Source organism: Mesoplodon bidens (assembly GCF_964165515.1).
Source record: "Mesoplodon bidens genome assembly, chromosome: 7".
NCBI classification, from domain to species: domain Eukaryota; kingdom Metazoa; phylum Chordata; class Mammalia; order Artiodactyla; family Ziphiidae; genus Mesoplodon; species Mesoplodon bidens.
The window spans coordinates 39,588,317-39,610,162 of record NC_138164.1 but is presented as its reverse complement, the minus strand read 5'-3'; the positions used below and the strand labels follow the sequence as shown (position 1 = coordinate 39,610,162).

The 21,846-nt window shown below is 44.8% G+C and overlaps 2 protein-coding genes and 1 pseudogene across 3 annotated transcripts in view; all 3 read right to left on the bottom strand.

Moving 5' to 3' along the window:
- Positions 1–21,846, bottom strand: part of LOC308620767 (centrosomal protein of 78 kDa-like) — a 418,103-nt pseudogene that overhangs the window by 97,590 nt on the left and 298,667 nt on the right. The window lies entirely within an intron of this gene.
- Positions 1–21,846, bottom strand: part of LOC308620072 (forkhead-associated domain-containing protein 1-like) — a gene marked incomplete at its 3' end in the record, with an annotated part of 254,740 nt that overhangs the window by 32,211 nt on the left and 200,683 nt on the right. The gene's annotated exons all lie outside the window — the stretch shown is intronic.
- The window catches only part of LOC308620074 (forkhead-associated domain-containing protein 1-like), a gene marked incomplete at its 3' end in the record, with an annotated part of 87,888 nt that overhangs the window by 18,367 nt on the left and 47,675 nt on the right, over positions 1–21,846 (bottom strand). Inside the window, exons 5-9 of the mRNA XM_081239411.1 lie at positions 20,359–20,595; positions 8,098–8,206; positions 4,304–4,434; positions 1,982–2,071; positions 850–954 (exon numbers count right to left, since the gene is read on the bottom strand). Coding sequence (XP_081095537.1) covers positions 850–954; positions 1,982–2,071; positions 4,304–4,434; positions 8,098–8,206; positions 20,359–20,595 — 672 coding nt within the window. The remainder of the gene's footprint in view (positions 1–849; positions 955–1,981; positions 2,072–4,303; positions 4,435–8,097; positions 8,207–20,358; positions 20,596–21,846) is intronic.

The window sequence follows — 21,846 nt, the reverse complement described above, 5'->3', positions numbered from 1 at the left end:
TCAGAAGGAGGCAAGAAAGGAGAGAAAGGAACATAACACAGATGGTACAACTGGTATTGAGCAAGAACGTAGATTTAAACCCCAGTACACGAGTAATTACATAATATAAATGGACTAAAAGTCAAAGATTGTCAAACTTGATTTTGTAAAAATGATACGTTATTTGAAGGCATATGTCTAAACCTTAAGACAAAAATTGACAGAGAACATATGAAAAAGATATGGTATGAAAACTCTAACCAACAGAAAGCCAGTGATGAAGCTAAATGACAAAGGAGACGTTAAGGGAGAAACACTACTAGAGATGAAAAGGGACATTTCATGATGATCTAAAGTTTTGCTCTACAGGTAGTATTAGGATTCTAAATTTATATGCACCTAGTAACACAGCCTCAAAATATATAAAGCAAAAATCGTTCATATTAAAAGAAGAAACACACAAATGACAAACATGTTGAGATTTTTAAAAACATTCTCAATGATGGAACAAAAAGACAAAAAAAATCAATATGAGAATTTAAGTTGGAACAACATCATTGGCAAACTTGATTTAATGGATCAATTCTTTCTTAGATAATTTCACGATTAAGATCTGAAGGCAGTCTAGGGTAGTGGTTACACACAGGAGCTTTGGAGTCAGGCAGACCTGGATTCAAGTTCTGCCACAACTACTTTATGCAAGTGAACTTGGATAACTTCCTTCACCTCTGTGAGCCTCAGTTTTCCCGACTATAAAGTGGGGTTAATACCAGTATAGACCGCATGGGGTCATTGTGAGGATGAACAGAGATGATGCAGGTGGAGTGCTTGCCCCAGAGTGGTTCCCAGGCCGACCTGTCCCTGCCATACCTTGCTCTTTTCCCGCAGCGTCATAGAGATCAGGCTCTGCTCGGTACTGCTCCTTTTCAGCTCCACCCTGAGCTTCCTCATTTCTTTTTCCATGTCATGGATTTGCTGAAAGAGTTCCAACAACAGGGAAGTCAACTTCACAACTCATTTCATCTGGTTCATTAAGGCAGAAACCTAGTCTGGGATTCGCTTCATTCCTTCCCTTGGGGGACAACTGCACATCTTTGAGGAAAAGTAGACTTTCTTTCAACGGATGCAATGAAAGGGCTGGGTGAGGGAAAATTTCAGTTTCTTTTGAAGATCAGCATGGATCCTGGATTAAACAGTATAAGATACCTATCCACTCATTAGAGTCTCTTTCCTTGGGGCACATTTTTGAGTTCAATCTAAATAAGGGCTGTTTGGAAGACACAGTGGGCACAGTTTGGAAGAAAAGAACAATGACATTTTTCTTTTTTCTCATTTGAGGCAGAGAAGTGTGCTCCTGACAGAGAGAAGAACACATGTCTCCTGCCCCCATCCCAGGCACCGTCCTTCCCAACGGATGGAAAACGTATGCCTGGTGATGTGCACGAGGGTTCGGGCCGGTACAGGGGGTGAACATTTACATTTAGTGGTCATGTTTTCATTGTATTCATTTTTATGTTCACCTTCCATACAAGGCCAGTGATACATTTGCTTTTTATTTTGGTTTTATGAATTGTTGTAAAATTGAATGTATTTAAGCAAAAATACTTCAAGAAGAGTTGTGTTAATAACAGTGCTCAGGGCTGTGATAAAACTTGTGACAGTGGATCATGAAAGTCTGGGCATCACAAGTCCAGGGGTAGGGACCACGTTGAATTTCTAGCAGCATACGGTGGCCACCTCCCGTCCCTTTCCCCAGGGGAAACCTGATGAGGGGTCTTGAGCCAACTGCCCAGAAAATCTGGGGAGCGTGTGTTTTCCATGGTCTTTTCACCCATCTCTTTGAGGCCAGCAAACCAAAGAATTAGGAGACTACATTAACAGACAAACACCCAGAAAGCCCCAGAGCTTGTGCTAGCTAATGGGCCAAGGAACCCCTCCAAAACCCTCAAGGCCACAATCTAGGCTTTCAGTGGACACCTAGGGTTCAGGAGGTTCAACGCACGGTTTTGCAGAGTTTTAACTCGTTCTCTTGGGCTTCACACTTCTCCTTCTTGGCATCTTCCTTCTGTAACTCTTCTTTCAGCACTGAGCACTGTGGAGAAAAAGGACAAGGCCATGGGGGCTTGGCTGGGGGTCCCAAGTACCTGTGTTCATGCCCAGGAGTGTTTCCTGCTGTATAACCCAATCGCACCTCTGAATTCTGAGAGGCGAGACCATTTGTGTGATGGGAGCACGGGATCCTGCAGTCCTTCCCAGTTCACCCCTCTCCTGAGTTCTGAGGAATAGAGCATCTAAGTTCCTCTTCAAAAGCCAGCAAACTTCACTGCAGGGGAAATCCAGCTTTGTAGAGTCTGGGTACTTAGGGTGCAGGAATTGGGATTTTTCACGCTGTGACCGGTGAGGGTGGAGGGGGCCGAGCCAGTGAGCTCCTGTCCATCTTAGGGCTTTTGTGCAGGTTGCATCTCAAAGAAACAACTGCCCCGACTGGTGTGGAGGGGTAAACGGGGCTGTCTTGCCCGAGGGCGGCTTGGCAACAGGCATTAAGGGCATAAGGATGGATGTGCCTTCTTTTGACCCAGCAATTCCCACTTTAGGAATGTACCTTAAGGACAATGACTGGAGAAATAAGTAAATCTGTAGTTTCAAGGATGCTCTTCACAGAATTGTCAGTAACAGTGGAAGAAAAAAAAAGAGGAAACAACCCAAGTGTTGTTTATAACAGCAGACCACTTTATAACACTGGATACATCCAGGAGAAAGTATGTAGCTTTTAAGACGAATGATAAGAGCGTTGATTTATTAGCACGGGAAAATAGTAAGTATTTAAAAATTTTAAAAATGTGCATAGTATAAATTCACTATAAAATGATTGATTGATTGATTTCTAGGCAATATATAGAAATAAGACTAGAAGAACATACATGAAAATATTAACACTGATTTCTCAAGGTAGCATTTCCTCTCCTCTCTTTTTATTTTTTCTTCTCAATGTCATCTACCTATTTTTCTAAAATTAACACACATGATGTATGTCATTAAAAAAAAGGCATCTCAAATGTTCACAACAGCAGTACCCTTGGTGGTGACGAGCCCTTGTGCTATTGGCCAGCACAGTCTAGAGGAGAAGGGACCTCATTCCGAGGTCAACGAGGAAGGGGAAACGGGGACATAAATCATCCAAATGCACTTCAGGAGGTAGAAGAGCCAAGCAGGTGCTGTCTTTGCAGATTCCTTCTACTTAGCACCACCTCTGCATCCCCTTCCCGTCCCCAACACACACACACACACACACACCACATTAAACAGCTATAGCACATGCCTGGGAATACACTCTGCTTGGGAGAAACGAATGCAGAGGGCTTGGCCAGGCAGCCGACCTCGGGCAGAGGCAGAAGAGCACAACGAAAACCAGCCTCCCACTTCTCGGAAAACCATTTTGTCATCCCCATTTCACAGATGGGGAAATGGAGGCCAAATAAGTTACAATAAAAGAAAGCTCTGGGATTGGACCCTGGTCTGTCTGATCCCAAAGCTCGTGCAGTGCCTTTCACCAGCTACAAACTGGGTATGGTACTACGTACCAGGTATTACTTATTGTGCCTTTTCCTTGGAACCTCAAGATCTGTTCTCACCCCACCCCCATGCAGACCTAGTTATCAGGTAGCCTCTGGGAATCTCTGAGTTGCCACCTGAGATGAAAGCTTTGAGGTTTTACCTTGACTCACAGAAACAGGCACATCATGCAAATACTGAGAAATCTTATCCTATAGGGGCAGGATTCTAAAGTTAGCATTGAAGGCAAGATTTGCAAATAGTCAAAGTTACATGTAAAAAGCTCTTTGCTTGCCTACCACGTTGATCTTCCATAGAGGCATTCTACACACTAAAGTCTAAGGAAGAAATGAGAGTCTGCGTGTTTGCATCTGGATCTTCAAACGTTCTGCTTTGAAGACAATTATGAGAACCAGTGGTGCTGGGACCATAATGCAGCCGTGTGGTCATCCTTGCTCACAGAGAGATCGTGTTCTGTTTAATGTTAAACTTTGTACTGGCAGTATATGCTCATAGGTGTGTTTGTTGCTGGGATTAAACAAACTCATTTATAATAGGGGTTAGAAAATGTTTGCTGGATTTGAAAATCTATTATGCTTCTTCTGAGCCACATACATGCTGTCCTTTGAAAGGCTTCAGAGAAGTTGGCCACCTGCCCAGCAGCTACCCTCCCTGTGTCCTTGGGCACTGGCCTCATCTCACCACCGTGTGTCATGTGACTCCACTGTGTCTGCATTTTGCAGCTACAATTTGCTGATGACCCGACACTCACTCTGGAGCTGAGGGCTTCGAGCTGGTGATCCTTTTCTTTGTTCTCACTTTTCAGTTGATTCACCTCCTGTTGTAGTTGTTGAACTTGACCATCCTTTACTAACACGTCTCTTTGCAAAGATGACACCATCTCTGTAAAAGAACCAAACCAAACCAAAACAAAAGACTCATGGAGGTCAAAGAGGCAGGAAGGATTATTGGCAACACCATGGCTGTCAGCCAACGTTTGGACAAGACTTTCCAAGCCCGGGCCACCACCGGTGCCCTCCTAGGACTGGGGAGGCTTTTTCCAAGGGTCCCAGAGCAGGAATGGGAATGAGAGCAAAGTCCACGGAACAGAGTTTGAGGCTTCAGTGAGAATGAGGGGCAGTCAGCACCAGCGAGAGGAGAAGCCTTTGGGGGCCCCTTGTGGGTACAGGCCGGGCAAACCTGGGAGGAGAGGCCACACCATGGGCCTGGGGAACAAAGGCCCAGCACAGGGAAGGTCCAGGAATTCTTCTCCAGAGGCCAGGAGACGGGCGTGTGCCAGAGGGCACTGCTGGACACTATTGATGGGGTGGTTGGTTTCACAGTCCTCTGAGTTTGGACCCCTCTCTACCACTTATTAGCTTGGTGGTCTTAGACAAGCTATTTCACCTCCCACTGTCTGTCCCACACAGAGTTATTGTAAGGGTCAAATGATGTGGCATGTCCCAAGAACACAAAGTGGCTAAATTATGTTTGTTACAGGGCACCTATTATTTTTCTCGGCAGCCAGCTTCCCAAATGGACCCAATGATCCCTACCACCTAGAATTCATGCCTTGTGTAGCCCCTCCCACCCTGAATAGGGCTGCCATGGGTAACCAATATGATACTGTGGAAATGACGGACTGTTTCCTCTCAGGCCGGGTCATAAAAGACAGTGGCCTCCCCTTTGCTCTCTCTCGAATCACTCACTCTGGGGGAAGCCAACTGCTGTGTTGAGGAAACTCAAGCAGCCCTAGAGAGAAGCATGTGTGCTGAGGGACTAAGGCCTCCAGCCAATAGCCACATGAGCAGCCATTCTGAAGGGGGATCCTCCGGCTCCCCCCGAGGCTTTAGATGACATGACTTATGCCCCAGCCGACATCTTGACTGCAACTCATGAGAACTAAGTCACCCCCCCTCTCAAATCCCTGAACTACAGATACTGGGTGAGATAATAAATATTGGTTGGGGTTTTATCCATTACATTTTGGGGTAACTTGTTATGCAGCAATAGATAACTACTCCATTAGTGTAGTATCATTTTTTTTAACATCTTTATTGGAGTATAATTGCTTTACAATGGTGTGTTAGTTTCTGCTTTATAACCAAGTGCATCAGTTATGCATATACATATCTCCCCATATCTCTTCCCTCTTGCATTGTACTATCATTTTGAATAAAAGTGGGAAGAAGGGTGCATAAATGCAGTGGTATTGGGTTATCTCCTACGGTTCTTTTCTTGAAAGAACATCAGGCCCAGTTTTAGTGGTAGGTTTCAATCAAGAATGTCTATGAAATAAAGCACAAAATGCTCCAGAATTTCATTTTAAAAATGAGCTTTGCCTCCAGGACACAGTTCAGTTACTTGGAAATCCCTCTGGGGCTTGCCACACTTTGAGTGGGTCCAGCCCATCTCAAGCATTATCCCAACCCAGGTCTGTCCGACTCCCTGATCGGAGAAGGTGGGATCTGAGACAGGCTTGATGCTTGGATGAGGTTTCACTGGCTGACATACGGGAGGAAGGTGAGGACCAGCGAGTTCATCCTTCCATTCCTGGTGCCCAGAACAGCACCTAGCCTGGGGGAGGTGCTCAGAAAATATCTGAGGACATCCCAAGTGAGGGAGGAGAATAAGCAGAGACCTGGGGGCAGCAGGGGGTGGGGCTGGGTGTGATTAAGTTGCAGAGTGAGGCAGAAGAAAAGCACAGATTCATACAGAGATGGGGATTCACGTGCGACTCAATGCTGTGCCTGGCTTCTACAGCTGTGGGCATGTTTCCTGCTACGCGCTGGCTGCTTTCAGAGTGGTATGCCCCTCCGAGGCTCACTGCCTCCTCCCTGTCACCTGCTTCTCTCCCTCCCCTCGTCTGTGAGTGGTCCCTCCTCTTCAGGTCTCTAGACATGTCAGTTTCTGCTTAAAAAACTCCACTGGATTCCCAAGACCCTTGGAATAAAAACCCAGACCCCCCGACCCTGCCCAGCCCCACGATCCCCTGTTCACTCCACGCAGCCTCGCTTGCCCTTGGCTTGTCCTTGCCCACCTGAAACAGGTCCTCTCTAAAAGAAGGACATAGCCGTGGAGGATACAGCGTAAACTGGTTAGAATCGGCTAGGTCCAAGGGGGCGTAAGATTCGAATTCCAGGGGGAACTGGAGCCTCATTACAGGCTCATTGTAATACATTAGCAAAATGACACACGCACCAGCACCAGGACTGTTCCGAGGCTGACCATAAAGGTCAAAAAGTGGGTGGTGGGCTTCCCTGGTGGCGTGGTGGTTGAGATTCCGCCTGCCGATGCAGGGGACATGGGTTCGTGCCCCGGTCCGGGAAGATCCCACATGCCGTGGAGCGGATGGGCCCGTGAGCCATGGCCGCTGAGCATGCGTGTCCAGAGCCTGTGCTCCGCAACGGGAGAGGCCACAACAGCGAGAGGCCCACATACAGAAAAAAAAAAAAAAAAAAAAAAAGTGGGTGGTGGCCCAATGCCTGGAAATCCCCGCCCCTTCCCCAAAATATTAGAGTTGTCACAGTCCTCCCACTCATTAGCCTATAAAATTACCCAGCCCATAAAAACTAACCGCCCTATATTTGGGGGCCTCTAGCCTTCTGAGATGGCCCACACTCTGTCTGTGGAGTGTGTTTCTCTCTAAAGAAATCCACTTCTTACTTTGTCTCTCACTGAATTCTTTCTGCATGAGACATAAAGAATCTGAGCTTTATTAAGTCCCGAGACCAGATTCGTGATCTCGATTAAAAGATAGTGGGTTCTGACTGGGTTCGAGTTCCAGCCCACGGGTTCAAGTCCCACCTGAGTTCCATGGTTGCACACCCACTAAGCTGGTCCCCCTTGGCATCCCCGCCTTGAAGCACTGGCCACTACGACACACAGTTTATTTTCTCCACAGCACCACTGCTCTCTGAAGTGGGCTTGTTTATTCATCCGTTTACTTTTATTGTCTGTCACCCCCTCCCAAATCTGTGAGTACAGGAATCTGACTGTCTTGCTTGGCTCTCCCTCCCCGGAGCCTGGAACGGGGCCTGACACCTTGAAGGAGCTCAAGAAACATGTTGAAGCAATGAAGGAATCCAGGGAATCAAAGCTCAGTCACAGCTGTGCGTTGGCTGCCCCTCTCCCAACCGAAGCCCTTTATCAGGGAACCACCTCTGATCAAATTAGAAAATGGTTTCCTTTGGGCCCAAGTGCACTCAGCTGAAATGGGTGAGACTATGGGTGCCTTAAAGGAGTGACCCCATTTTGTCCACGCTCTAGTTTGCACTCAGGCTGCTTTGTGGAACCACCCAAGCCACAAGGCGACCTGTGTTCTCCCTGGTGGGGCCAGTGCTCAGGAGACCTTGTAGCCAAGAGATACCATTCTCTCAAATATTTACCAGGCCCTGCCCTCGGAACTGGGTGGCAAGAAACCTCCACTGAGGGAGAACTCTAATGCACCGACACGGGTGATCCCTGAGGCTGCACCCATGTCACGGGCACAGGTGCGCTGGTTGACTGGTGATGTCTGCAGGGGGAGGGCAGAAGCTCTGGGGCCTGAAGGCAGAAGGGCCTCACCTGACGTGATGGCGGCCTCCCTCCTTAAGTTCTCGGCCTCGTGCTTCAGGGAGGTGATTTCCAGGGTCTGGCTCAGCACCTGGTTGTAGCCTTGCTGTAGGGCACTGATCTGTGGAAGGAGGCAACACACAGTCAGAGGGGGCCAGCCAGGCCTGCAGGACACGCCGGTACTTCTCCAACGTTGGGCAAAGAGTCGGGCTGATCTTGGATCGGGGTGTTGGGGAAACCAAAGTTTTCAGTTGTCACTAGTGGAAGGGGCAGGAGGGGCCTGTTCCTTCAGTGACCACCATGTCATCGGTCCTCAAGACACGAACCTTATCTTTGTGGCCACCCAGGGGCTCCGGTGCTGCTGTCTTCCTATGACCTGTGGGTTTTCAGCCATAAATAGACCAGTTGTTGGTTCCAGATCATCCAGCACTGACTGGATGCACAGCAAAGTTCAAGAGCCGGGAGCAGGTCATGAAATGAATTCCCTCTAATGAGAATAGAGGGTAGTTTATACCTCACAGAACACTCCAGAATTTACAAAGCCCGTTCACACATGCTACCCTGATACTAGTCACAGCGTTGCTGAAGGCTGACGTTCCCATTAATGTGCCCATTTTGCAAGGGAGCCAGGTTGAGACTCAGAGAGGCGAGGCCCCCTGCTCGGGATCACGCGGCTGGTCAGACGTGGAGTCTGATTCAAACCCAGTCTTTAGTTGCCTGGTTCCTCCTTCCCAGGTGGCTCTAGGAATGAGTGTGAGAAGTTGGAGGCTGTAAAGCATGGCATGGACTCGGGAGCCGGACTGTGGCCTTCAAGTCCTGTCTCTGCCAGTTAACGGGCTTTGTGAACACAAGGAGGACACCATATTCTGTTTCCTTTTGTTCAGTCTGTACGTGGGGTGATGGTAGTCCCAACCTGATAGGATTGTTAGAAGTATTTTAATAAGTTAACATGTGTACAAGTGCTCAGATCAAGCCTGGCACACGGCACCAGGGGATGAGCTATGACGGTCCTCTCCTCTGACTACCCACGGGGTGTTTTTTTCCTTTTGTTTTGGGTTTATTTTGGGGTTTTTTTTTGCGGTATGTGGGCCTCTCACTGTTGTGGCCTCTCCCATTGCGGAGCACAGGCTCCGGTCGCGCAGGCTCAGCGACCATGGCTCAGGGGCCCAGCCACTCCACAGCGTGTGGTATCTTTCCGGACCGGGGCACGAACCTGTGTCCCCTGCATTGGCATGCGGACTCTCAACCACTGCGCCACCAGGGAAGCCCTCACGGGGTGTTTTAGCTTCAGCTTCCCTCGTCCGTCTCTGGGGAAGGTAGTTGGTAATCTTTATGTGTGCATTTGTAAGCCTTGCCAGGCTCACTTAAACGCCAGTGTGGTTGTTATTAAGATGAAATACAGGGGCTTCCCTGGTGACGAGGTGGGTGACAGTCCGCCTGACGATGCAGGTGACGCGGGTTCGTGACCCAGTCCAGGAAGATCCCACATGCCGCGGTGCGGCTGGGTCTGTGGGCCATGGCCGCCGAGCTTGCGCATCCGGAGCCTGTGCTCCGCAATGGGAGAGGCCACAACAGTGAGAGGCATGTGTACCACAAAAAAAATAATAATAATAAAAAAATAAAGGAAATACAGGAGTCGTGAGTGGGAGCACCACAGGCCGGCTCTATCTATGGCTGCTGTGAGCACCCTCTAAGTCCATGGCTCAGAGCCCCCTCAAGGGCGGGCCCCCCTCCAGGGGTCTAGGTCTACACGTGGGGTGCGGAAGGCTCTCCATCAAATGCAACGTTGGTAAGGGCCCGAAAGTAGCTGCCAGGCCTTGGCCTCCACAGAGCAGGTACCCGAGAGGCCGGGAAAGAGAGCTGGGCCCAGAACCCCCTCCCTCTTGGTCTGATGTGGCCAGACTGCTTGTTCTGAGTGGCCCGGACATCCCCACCTCAAGGTGCACTGTGGGCCTTTGCCCTGTGATTTTTCAGATGTCAGGCCTCAGTACTCCCACAGGGACACGTTTATTGGGGCATAAATGTCAAGCAATCCGTAGACAGGACAAGAGCTAGCTTGTTTTTTTTTTTTTTTTTTCGCTGTACGCGGGCTTCTCACTGTTGTGGCCTCTCCCGTTGTGGAGCACACGCTCCGGAAGTGCAGGCTCAGTGGCCATGGCCCACGGGCCCAGCCGCTCCACAGCATGTGGGATCTTCCCAGACCGGGGCACGAACCTGCGTCCCCTGCATCGGCAGGCGGACTGTGAACCACTGCACCACCAGGGAAGCCCAACTAGCTTGTTTTGATAGATCAAAACGGAAGTGACAAGGAGAAGGATGCAATTTCTTTTCTTTTTTAAAAAATAAATTTTATTTATTTATTTATTTTTGGTGTGTTGGGTCTTTGTTGCGGTGCATAGGCTTATTGTGGCGCCTTCTCTTGTTGCAGAGCCTGGGCTCTAAGCACACGGGCTTCAGTAGTTGTGGCACGAGTGCTCAGTAGTTGTGGCGCACAGGCTTACATGCTCCACGGCATGTGGGATCTTCCCGGACCAGGGCTCGATCCCGTGTCCCCTGCACTGGCAGGCGGATCCCTAACCACTGTGCCACCAGGGAAGTCCTGGGTGCAATTTCTTTGTTCTCCTAAGGTAAGGTTGCCAGAGTTAGGGGAAGAAAAAAGGATGTTCACTTAAAATAGGATTTCAGATAATGAATAATATTTTAGTGCAAGTGTGTCCCATGCAATATTTGGGACACACACTAAAACGAAATTCTAAAATTCAAATTTAACTGGGTGTCCTTACTTTATCTGGCAACCCCACCCGAAGAGAGTTCCTAAACTTCAGTCATTCATATACCACTTTCACTATTTTTCCCATGTCTCTTGGCTAGTCCCACTATAATTTCTTAGCATTTTTCGTAGAAGCAGCTCCCTTTTTAAACTTAAAAGCGTGCATTAAGTTAAAAATAACTGTTATAAGAGTAAATAGAGACTCAGTGTCTTAAATAAAAATAATCCCTCCAAAAGAAGAAATACAGGAATTTCCCTGTTTACCATCAGACCAGGTTGCAGGCATCACACTAAAGGGAAAAAAAAAAAAAAAAAAAAGATTGGGGGGAGGTGGTGGGCATGCCCAGGTAATGGAGTTCGGGTGTGCTGATATGGCCACCAGATGGCGCTCACAGCCTTTGGTCTTGGTTTGTGTCCTTGGAAATCTTGTCATTATTACTCTGGTAGAGTTAACAGAAGCGTCAAGGTCTCACAAGTTCTCTGACTCGTTTCATGCACCATCATGGTTCAGAGTCTATGACATTTGGGGCAGTTACATTTACTTTTTCCCTGGGGCACCTGAGACATTATTGGGGGGGGGTCTATGCTAGAAGTTGCGGGAACACAGGCCACTCTGACCCCCACTCTCCCCAAGGCTATACTTTTGCATGTTTGTGCTTTGGAAACTTTGAGTGAAACAATTCTTTCACATCTTACTTTTCTCTGTTGGGGGGAAATACAACTTTTCCATAAAAGGTCCTTGGAACACTGAAAGTGTTTGTAAGCTCTTCTCAGCTTAATGCTTTTATTTGCAAGATACCAGAGATAGAACACACAGAGACAAACTTCCGGAATGGAAAACATATGTTCCTCTCTAAGACTCCAGTGGTTTTGACAGATTGAAAATATTTCAATCTGAGTGTCAGAGTTTTAGGATTTCGGATTGCTGGAAAACTCCAAAGAGTCTTCAAACCTCTTTGATACTTTTACTATCAAAATAAATATCCATATTGTTTGTAATGGCATAAATTCCAAGATGTTTAATGTCTGTTAAGCTGTGTAATAAAATGGGCACTGAATCATAAGAAAGTTAAGAGTGCTAGGAGGAGTGATTGTTTCAGGATGATAATTTGGCTTCTAATTAGCACAGGCATATAAGAGCACATGGAGGTAAGAATTTTCTAGTGATACTGTAGCAGATAGAAGATCTCTGAGAGCAAATCATTATGCACACACCTTCGGGGACCAGGGAAAACACATAAAGTAATCAGAACCATAAATCAACCTGCCATGTGGCTTATACTTCTGGTGGAATGCTCTGCAGGCAGTAGAATAGTTAAGAAACTAAAATGTCAGTGGATGAAACTCGATTTGAGTTCAAACTGATGGAGCCTCTGGTTCATATATGCCTTGCTATAAAATATTCTTCTTCAGTTATAAGTGAAGCTCTAGTAGTAGGGGAGGCAAGAGCATGATGCATCAGTGTAATTATTTCTAGATAATTTCTTTGTAAAAAAACATTTTTTCCCCCAGATATCGGCAGCCACTTTAAATAAAACTCAAATTGGGACCGGCTGATATTCAAAGATATGTGGAAATTATATAATATTCTATGTCAAATATATTTCAATTATTTAAAAAAAGGTATGTGGGGAATTCCCTGGCAGTCCAGTGGTTAGGACTCTGTGCTTCCACTGCTGGAGGCCTGGGTTTGATCCCTGGTCAGGGAACTAAGATCCTGCAAGCCGCGTGGTATGGCCAAAAATAAAAAAGGTATGTGGGAATAATTCAGCCTCATCCATGTACCTGACAAAGACATGTCATTTTCTCAGGAAAGCTCTGAAATGGGAGAATAACTGAAAGGAATATTTCAGCAAAATTGGGTTCAGTTCAAGAAAAAGATGCTCATTAATGTGTCAGCTACATGTCAAGGTAGCTGTTTGCACTAATAATTCCTACAGGACCTGTTACTTTCCTTGTTTTTTCAAAACCAGGTTTGAAGGAGAGTCATTAGTTCATTTAAATATTAGAGCATGTATTTGTTGACTTGTTTATTCTGTCTCCCTCACTAGAGCATAACAGGGGGAAGGATCATGTCTGTCTTGTTCTCTGCTGAATTCTCAGAGCCTGGAAGAGGGCATGGCACGGGATAGGCCCCCCAAAATATTTCTTTGGATTAATGGACGGATGGATGGATGGATGAATAAAGAACAAACAAACAGACACGGTCCTAACAGAGTTCTAGAAGGTTACTGGGCCCAAACTTTGCCTTCATGGAGCTTACAGTTTCCTGCTAGAATCTCCTAGGTTCACCATACACAATCTGTGTCCTTTCTAGAGCACCATTTCTAGGATTGAAACTGTGTACCTAGAATCAGTTACAGAGGGAAAGACAGTAAACAGAGAACAAGAGAACAAAGGCCTCCAAGCATTGACTACGGTTTTTTTTTTCCTCTCTCCTTTTTTAAAATGTTTATTTATTTATTTATATTTTTCTTATTAGTCACCCATTTTATACACATCAGTGTATACATGTAAATCCCAATCTCTCAATTCATCATACCACCACCCCCACCCCCTGCCACTTTCCCCCCTTGGTGTCCATACGTTTGTTCTCTACATGTGTGTCTCAATTTCTGCTCTGCAAATTGGTTCATCTTTACCATTTTTCTAGGTTCCACACATATGCATTAATATATGATATTTGTTCTTCTCTTTCTGACTTACTTCACTCTGTATGGCAGTCTCTAGATGCATCCACGTCTCTACAAATGACCCAATTTTGTTCCTTTTTATGGCTGAGTAATATTCCATTGTATATATGTACCACTTCCTCTTTAACCATTCGTCCGTCGATGGGCATTTAGGTTGCTTCCATGATCTGGCTATTGTAAATAGTACTGCAATGAACATTGGGGTGCATGTGGCTTTTTGAATTATGGTTTTCTCTGGGTATATGCCCAGTTGTGGGATTGCTGGGTCCTATGGTAATTCTATTTTTAGTTTTTTAAGGAACCGCCATACTGTTCTCCATAGTGGCTGTATCAATTTACATTCCCACCAACAGTGCAAGAGGGTCCCCTTTTCTCCACACCTTCTCCAGCATTTGTTGTTTGTAGATTTTCTGATGATGCCCATTCTAACTGGTGTGAGCTGATACCTCATTGCAGTTTTGATTTGCATTTCTCTAATAATTAATGATGTTGAGCAGCTTTTCATGTGCTTCTTGGCCAGCGGTATATCTTCTTTGGAGAAATGTCTATTTAGGTATTCTGCACATTTTTGGATTGGGTTGTTTGTTTTTTTAATATTGAGCTGCATGAGCTCTTTATATATTTTGGATATTAATCATTTGTCAGTTGCTTCCTTTGCAAATATTTTCCCCCGTTCTGAGGGTTGTCTTTTCATCCTGTTTATGGTTTTCTTTGCTGTGCAAAAGCTTTGAAGTTTCATTAGGTCCCATTTGTTTATTTTTGTATTTATTTCCATTACTCTAGGAAGTGGATCAAAAAATATCTTGCTGTGATTTATGTCAAAGAGTGTTCTTCCTATGTTTTCCTCTAAGAATTTTAGAGTGTCTGGTGTTACATTTAGGTCTCTAATCCGTTTTGAGTTTATTTTTGTGTATGGCGTTAGGGAGTGTTCTAATTTCATTCTTTTACATGTAGCTGTCCAGTTTTCCCATCACCACTTATTGAAGAGACTCTCTTTTCTCCACTGTATATCCTTGACTCCTTTGTCATAGATTAGTTGACCATAGGTGTGTGGGTTTATCTCTGGGCTTTCTATTCTGTTCCATTGACCTATATTTCTGTTTTTGTGCCAGTACCATATTGTCTTGATTACTGTGGCTTTGTAGTATAGGCTGAAGTTAGGGAGTCTGATTCCTCCAGCTCCGTTTTTTTCCCTCAAGACTGCTTTGGCTATTCGGGGTCTTTTGTGTCTCCACACAAATTTTAAGCTTTTCGGTTCTAGTTCTCTAAAAAATGCCATTGGTAATTTGATAGGGATTGCATTGAATCTGTAGATTGCTTTGGGTAGTAGAGTCATTTTCACAATATTGATGCTTGCAATCCAAGAACATGGTATATCTCTCCATCTGTTGCTATCATCTTTAATTGCTTTCATCAGTGTCTTACAGTTTTCTGCATACAGGTCTTTGTCTCCCTAGGTAGGTTTATTCCTAGGTATTGTATTTTTTGGTTGCAGTGGTACATGAGAGTTTCCTTAATTTCTGTTTCAGATTTTTCATCATTAGTGTATAGGAATGCAAGAGATTTCTGTGCATTCATTTTGTGTCCTGCAACTTTACCAAGTTCATTGATTAGCTCTAGTAGATTTCTGGTGGCATCTTTAGGATTCTCTCTGTAGAGTATCCTGTCATCTGCAAACAGTGACAGTTTACTTCTTCTTTTTCAATTTGGATTCCTTTTATTGCTTTTTCTTCACTGATTGCTGTGGCTAGGACTTCCAAAACTATGTTGAAGAATAGTAGTGAGAGTGGACATCCTTGTCTTGTTCCTGATCTTAGAGGAAATGCTTTCAGTTTTTCACCATTGAGAATGATGTTTGCTGTGGCTTTGTCATATATGGCCTTTACTATGGTGAAGTAGGTTCCCTCTATGCCCACTTTCTGGAGAGTTTTTATCATAAATCAGAGTTGAATTTTGTCAAAAGCTTTTTCTGCATCCATTGAGATGATCATATGGTTTTTCTTTTTCAATTTGTTAATATGGTGTATCACATTGATTGATTTGCCTATATTGAAGAATCCTTGCCTCTTTGGGATAAATCCCACTTGAACATGGTGTATGATCCTTTTAATGTGTTGTTGGATTCTGTTTGCTAGTATTTTGTTGAGGATTTTTGCATCTATATTCATCAGTGATATTGGTCTGTAATTTTCTGTTTTTGTAGTATCTTTGTCTGGTTTTGGTATCAGGGTGATGGTGGCCTCAGAGAATGAGTTTGGGAGTGTTCCTTCCTCTGCAATTTTTTGGAAGAGTTTGAGAAGGATGGGTGTTAGCTCGTCTCTAAATGTTTGATAGCATTCACCTGTGAAGCCTTCTGGTCCTGGACTTCTGTTTGTTGGAAGATTTTTAATCACAGTTTCAATTTCATTACTTGTGATTGGTCTGTTCATATTTTCTATTTCTTCCTGGTTCAGACTTGAAAGGTTATAACTTTCTAAGAATTTGTTCATGTCTTCCAGGTTGTCCATTTTATTGGCATAGAGTTGCTTGTAGTTGTCTCTTAGGATGCTTTGTATTTCTGCGGTGTCTGTTGTAACTTCTTTTTCCTTTCTAATTTTATTGATTTGAGTCCTCTCCCTCTTTTTCTTGATGAGTCTGGCTAATGGTTTATCAATTTTGTTTAACTTCTCAAAGAACCAGCTTTTAGTTTTATTGATCTTTGCTATTGTTTTCTTTGTTTCTATTTCATTTATTTCTGCTCTGATCTTTATGATTTCTTTCCTTCTGCTCACTTTGGGTTTTGTTTGTTCTTCTTTCTCTAGTTCCTTTAGGTGTAACGTTAGATTGTTTATTTAAGATTTTTCTTGTTTCTTGAGGTAGGCTTGTATAGCTATGAACTTCCCTCTTAGAACTATGGGATGCTTTTGCTGCATCCCATAGGTTTTGGATCGTTGTGTTTTCATGGTCATTTGTCTCAAGGTATTTTTTGATTTCCTCTTTGATTTCTTCAGTGATCTCTTGGTTATTTAGTAACGTACTGTTTAGCCTCTATGTGTTTGTGTTTTTTACAGGTTTTCCCCTGTAATTCATTTCTAATCTCATAGCGTTGTGGTCAGAAAAGATGCTTGATATGATTTTAATTTTCTTAAATTTCCTGAGGCTTGATTTGTGACCCAAGACGTGATCTATCCTGGAAAATGTTCCGTGCGCACTTGAGAAGAAAGTGTAATCTGCTGTTTTAGGATGGAATGTCCTACAAATATTAATTAAATCTATCTGGTCTATTGTGTCATTTAAAGCTTGTGTTTCCTTATTAATTTTCTCTTTGGATGATCTGTCCATTGGTGTAAGTGAGGTGTTAAAGTCCCCCACTATTATTGTGTTACTGTTGATTTCCTCTTTTAGAGCTGTTAGTGAATGCCTTTTGTATTGAGGTGCTCCTATGTTGGGTGCATATATATTTATAATTGTTATATCTTCCTCTTGGATTGATCCCTTGATCATTACGTAGTGTCCTTCCTTGTCTCTTGTAACATTCTTTATTTTAAAGTGTATTTTACCTGATATGAGTATTGCTACTCCAGCTTTCCTTTGATTTCCATTTGCATGGAATATCTTTTTCCATCCCCTCACTTTCAGTCTGTATGTGTCCCTAGGTCTGAAGTGGGTCGCCTGGAGACAGCATATAGATGGGACTTGTTTTTGTATCCTTTCAGCAACCCTGTGTCTTTTGGTTGGAGCATTTGATCCATTCACGTTTAAGGTAATTATCGATATGTGTGTTTCTATGACCATTTTCTTAATTGTTTTGGGTTTGTTTTTGTAGGTCCTTTTCTTCTCTTGTGTTTCCCACTTAGAGAAGTTCCTTTAACATTTGTTGTAGAGCTGGTTTGGTGGTGCTCAATTCTCTTAGCTTTTGCTTGTCTGTCAAGCTTTTGATTTCTCCATCGAATCTCAATGAGATCCTTGCTGGGTAGAGTAATCTTGGTTGTAGGTTCTTCCCTTTCATCACTTTAAGTATATCATGCCACTCCCTTCTGGTTGGTAGAGTTTCTGCTGAGAAATCAGCTGTTAACCTTCTGGGAGTTCCCTTGTATGTTATTTGTCATTTTTCCCTTGCTGCTGTCAATAATTTTTCTTTAATTTTTGCCAAGTTGATTACTATGTGTCTCGGTGTGTTTCTCCTTGGGTTTCTCCTGTATGGGACTCTCTGTGCTTCCTGGACTTGGGTGGCTATTTCCTTTCCGATGTTAGGGAAGTTTTTGACTATAATCTCTTCAATATCTTCTCGGGTCCTTTCTCTGTTCTCCTTCTGGGACCCGTATAATGTGAACGTTGTTGTGTTTAATGTTGTCCCAGAGGTCTCTTAAGCTGTCTTCATTTCTTTTCATTCTTTTTTCTTTATTCTGTTCCGCAGCAGTGAATTCCACCATTCCGTCTTCCAGGTCATTTATCCGTTCTTTTGCCTCAGTTATTCTATTGATTCCTTCTAGTGTGGTTTTTTTTTCAGTTATTGTATTGTTCATCTCTATTTGTTTGTTCTTGAATTCTCCTGGATCTTTGTTAAACATTTCTTGCATCTTCTCGATCTTTGCCTCCATTCTTTTTCTGAGGTCCAGGATCATCTTCACTATCATTATTCTGAATTCTTTTTCTGGAAGGTTGCCTATCTCCATTTCATTTAGTTGTTTTCTGGGGTTTTACCTTGTTCCTTCATCTGTTACATAGCCCTCTGCCTTTTCATCTTTTCTGTCTTTCTGTGAATATTGTTTTTGTTCCACAAGCTGCAGGATTGTAGTTCTTCTTGTTGCTGCTGTCTGCCCTCTGGTGGATGAGGCTATCTAAGAGGCTTGTGGAAGTTTCCTGATAGGAGGGACTGGTGGTGGGTAGAGCTGGCTGTGGCATTGGTAGGCAGAGCTCAGTAAAACTTTAATCTGCTTGTCTGCTGATAGGTGGGTCTGGGTTCCCTCCTTGTTAGTTGTTTGGCCTGAAGTGACCCAACACTGGAGCCTACCCAGGCTCTTTGGTGGAGCTAATGGCAGACTCTGGGAGGGCTCATGCCAAGGAATACTTCCCAGAACTTCTGCTGCCAGTGCCCTTGTCCCTTGGTGAGCCACAGCTGTCCCCTGCCTCTGCAGGAGACCCACCAACACTAGCAGGTAGATCTGGTTCAGTCTCCTATGGGGGTCACTGCTCCTTCCCCTGGGTCCCAATGCACACACTACTTTGTGTGTGCCCTCCAAGAGTGGAATCGCTCTTTCCCCCAGTCCTGCCAAAGTCCTGCAATCAAATCCCACTAGCCTTCAAAGTCTGAGTCTCTAGGAATTCCTCCTCCCATTGCTGGACCCCCAGGTTGGGAAGCCCGACGTGGGGCTCAGAACCTTCACTCCAGTGGGTGGACTTTTGTGGTATAAGTGTTCTCCAGTTTGTGAGTCACCCACCCAGCAGTGATGGGATTTGATTTCATTGGAATTGCGCCCCTCCTACTGTCTCATTGCGCCTTCTCCTTTGTCTTTGCATGTGGGGTATCTTTTTTGGTGAGTTCCAGTGTCTTCCTGTCGATGATTGTTCAGCAGTTAGTTGTGATTCCAGTGTTCTCGAAAGAGGGAGTGAGAGCATGTCCTTCTACTCCGCCATGTTGAACCAAATCTGACTATGGTTTTAAGCAGAATTATGCACTGAGGCCAAAATTCATCAATGACCTATTGCTTTTTTATCAACTTTGTTGAGATATAATTTATGTACAAGATCAGGGGCCAATTTTAAAGTAGTTCTTTAAAACTTAAAAAAAAATTTTTTTTCTTTTGGATTTAGTTTCAGGAGGAAGGAAGTTGACTGGTAAATCCAGACATTCTGGGTGGAGAATTTTTGGTGAAATTCCCTATAAATGAACCAGCAGCTGCCTTCAGGGTTTGATAAAGGCCTCAGTGTTTGGAACACTGTAGGGTTCCTTCTCCCCACCTCCAGCTCTTTCTGGCTGGGTCTGGGTGGGTATGAGAAGTGGTCACTGAAGCGACAGGACTTGGGTGGAAATGCAAAGTGGGTGTGAAAGCATGAGGTGTACAAGGTGGCAGAGCTGAGCCCAAGTCACATCACTGCCTCTCACTTGCTGTGCAAGCTGTAACAAGCTCCTGGGCATCTCTGAGCGTGCCTCAGTCTCCTCATCTGTAGAATGGCATCTGCCAGAAGACTGAGGTTTAACTAGCTGATGAGGGGACTTCCCTCATGGTGCAGTGGTTAAGAATCCCCCTGCCAATGCAGGGGACAGGAGTTCGAGCCCTGGTCCAGGAAGATCCCACATGCTGTGGAGAAACTATGCCCGTGGGCCACAACTACTGAGCCTGCACTCTAGAGTCCGCGAGCCACAGCTACTGAAGCCCTCATGCTGCAACTACTGAAGCCCACGTGCCTAGAGCCCATGCTCTGCAGGAAGAGAAGCCACTGCAATGAGAAGCCCATGCACCACAGTGAAGAGTAGACCCTGCTCACTGCAACTAGAGAAAGCCCGTGCACAGCAACGAAGACCCAATGCAGCCATAAATAAATAAATTAAATAAATAAATTAAATAAATAAATAAATAAATAAATAAGCTAATGCACCCAAAGCACCTGCACCGGGGCCTGAACATGGTAGGCACTTAACGAAATCTAATATTGTTCTTACAAGGCTAGAAACTTGCCAACCCTGCACTCCCTGGAACTGTACTCCTCACCATGCTGTGCTGACTGCCCATTTCTAACTACCCGGGTGGTTCCCCCCAGGCTCTACCTGAGAGCTGTCACCCTGTGTTGTGACCCCAAGGCCCCGACCCACTTGTCTCTGAGCCCTACCTGGTTTTTCAAGCTCTGGATCTCTCTCTGTTGGGCATCGTCCTCTTCATGCAGAACCTGAAACTTGGGCGGGATCACCCTCTCCTTCTGCCTGGAGGCAGCTGTTTCCAACAGCTTCTGCCTTAGGTTGGCCACTTGGTTCTGCAGGCTTGCTATCACCGTGTCTTTGTATTTAGATTCAAGTTCAAAATCGGAGAGACGGCTGACTTCTTTTCCCAGCAGCAGAATTATTTCATCCTGGGTGGAGGCCAGATGGGAAATTTACTAGGTGTGGGTCTGGGTGTAAGGCTGAGCCCATTTAAAGAAAGACAGGAAAAATATGGTATCATTCTTTGGGAAGGTGAGGGCAGGCAGGGAGGGAAAAAGCAGACTTTCAAGGCTATCTCTGTCACTTGGAAAATCTCATAGAGACAAGAATTGGGTTAAAATGATGTACTTGTATATAGACTCCTGTAATGGATGTCTGTACCTCACAGGTACGGAAACTTTCCTTTCCCCGAGAATTAGACTTTCATATTAAGAACGACCATCCCACTTGGGAACTTTTGTTGCTAGAAAGTTTACTTAGAGTGTTTTCATTTATAATATTCAGCCTAGCACACCGGGGACCTAGGAAAGGTACTTAGGAAAACAACATTCTGTTTGACCACATTCTGCCTATAATGAGGGTTATTTGTTTTAACTTAAAACATTCTTAACTATTTGTTTTCCCTTTCCTCTCTTCTAATATTTCCTGCCTCTTTTGGCTATTCATGTATGAATTTTTTCCAGGTAACTCAATCTGGAAAGTAAATGAGACAGGAATACTGATTTATTTGCATGGGCTCATGTAACCTTTCGGCTGGAAAAACAAAATTGCTGGTAGACTTTACCCACAGGTATAATTCACCCTGTCCTCCATCTCTCCAGTGAAAAAGCTCTGCAGCCAAAGAATTGGTTAGGTTTTCCAAAAAATGAAAAAAAATTTCCCCCAAACTTCTCACCAGACGTTATCAATAAAATGTCAGAAAAACTGAAGAAGAAGAAGAAGAAGAAGAAATTCCCCAGAGGCCTTTTCCAAAGCAGTCACGGGAGGAGGTAAACGGGCAATTTCTGGGCCAGCTCATTCCCAGGAGAGCCGTGCAGTCAGCCTCACGACCTGCTAGCTCCGTGACCTGGGGAAGGACAGGGTCTCGCTCATGAGAAAGCCTGTCTGACATTGCCAGCTGCTGCCAGGGGCCTTCCTTTGGGTCCTTGTGAAAGTTGGTGGCAAAACTTCAAGAGAGAGCATCAGACATATTCCCTACTCCTGGGCAGTTTCCCCTGTTTCAACCTGTTATGATCAGCCAGGTGCTTATTCATTTTTCATGCAACAAACATTCATCGGGCAGCAACTAAGTGCCAGGCCCCGTGCCAGTGCTGGAATATAAGAAGTTTGCAGAGGGCAGTGGACAGCTGTGGGTTCTGCTTTCCTGCTGAGGGTCCCCTTGCCCTTCTTGGAGGGAGTGT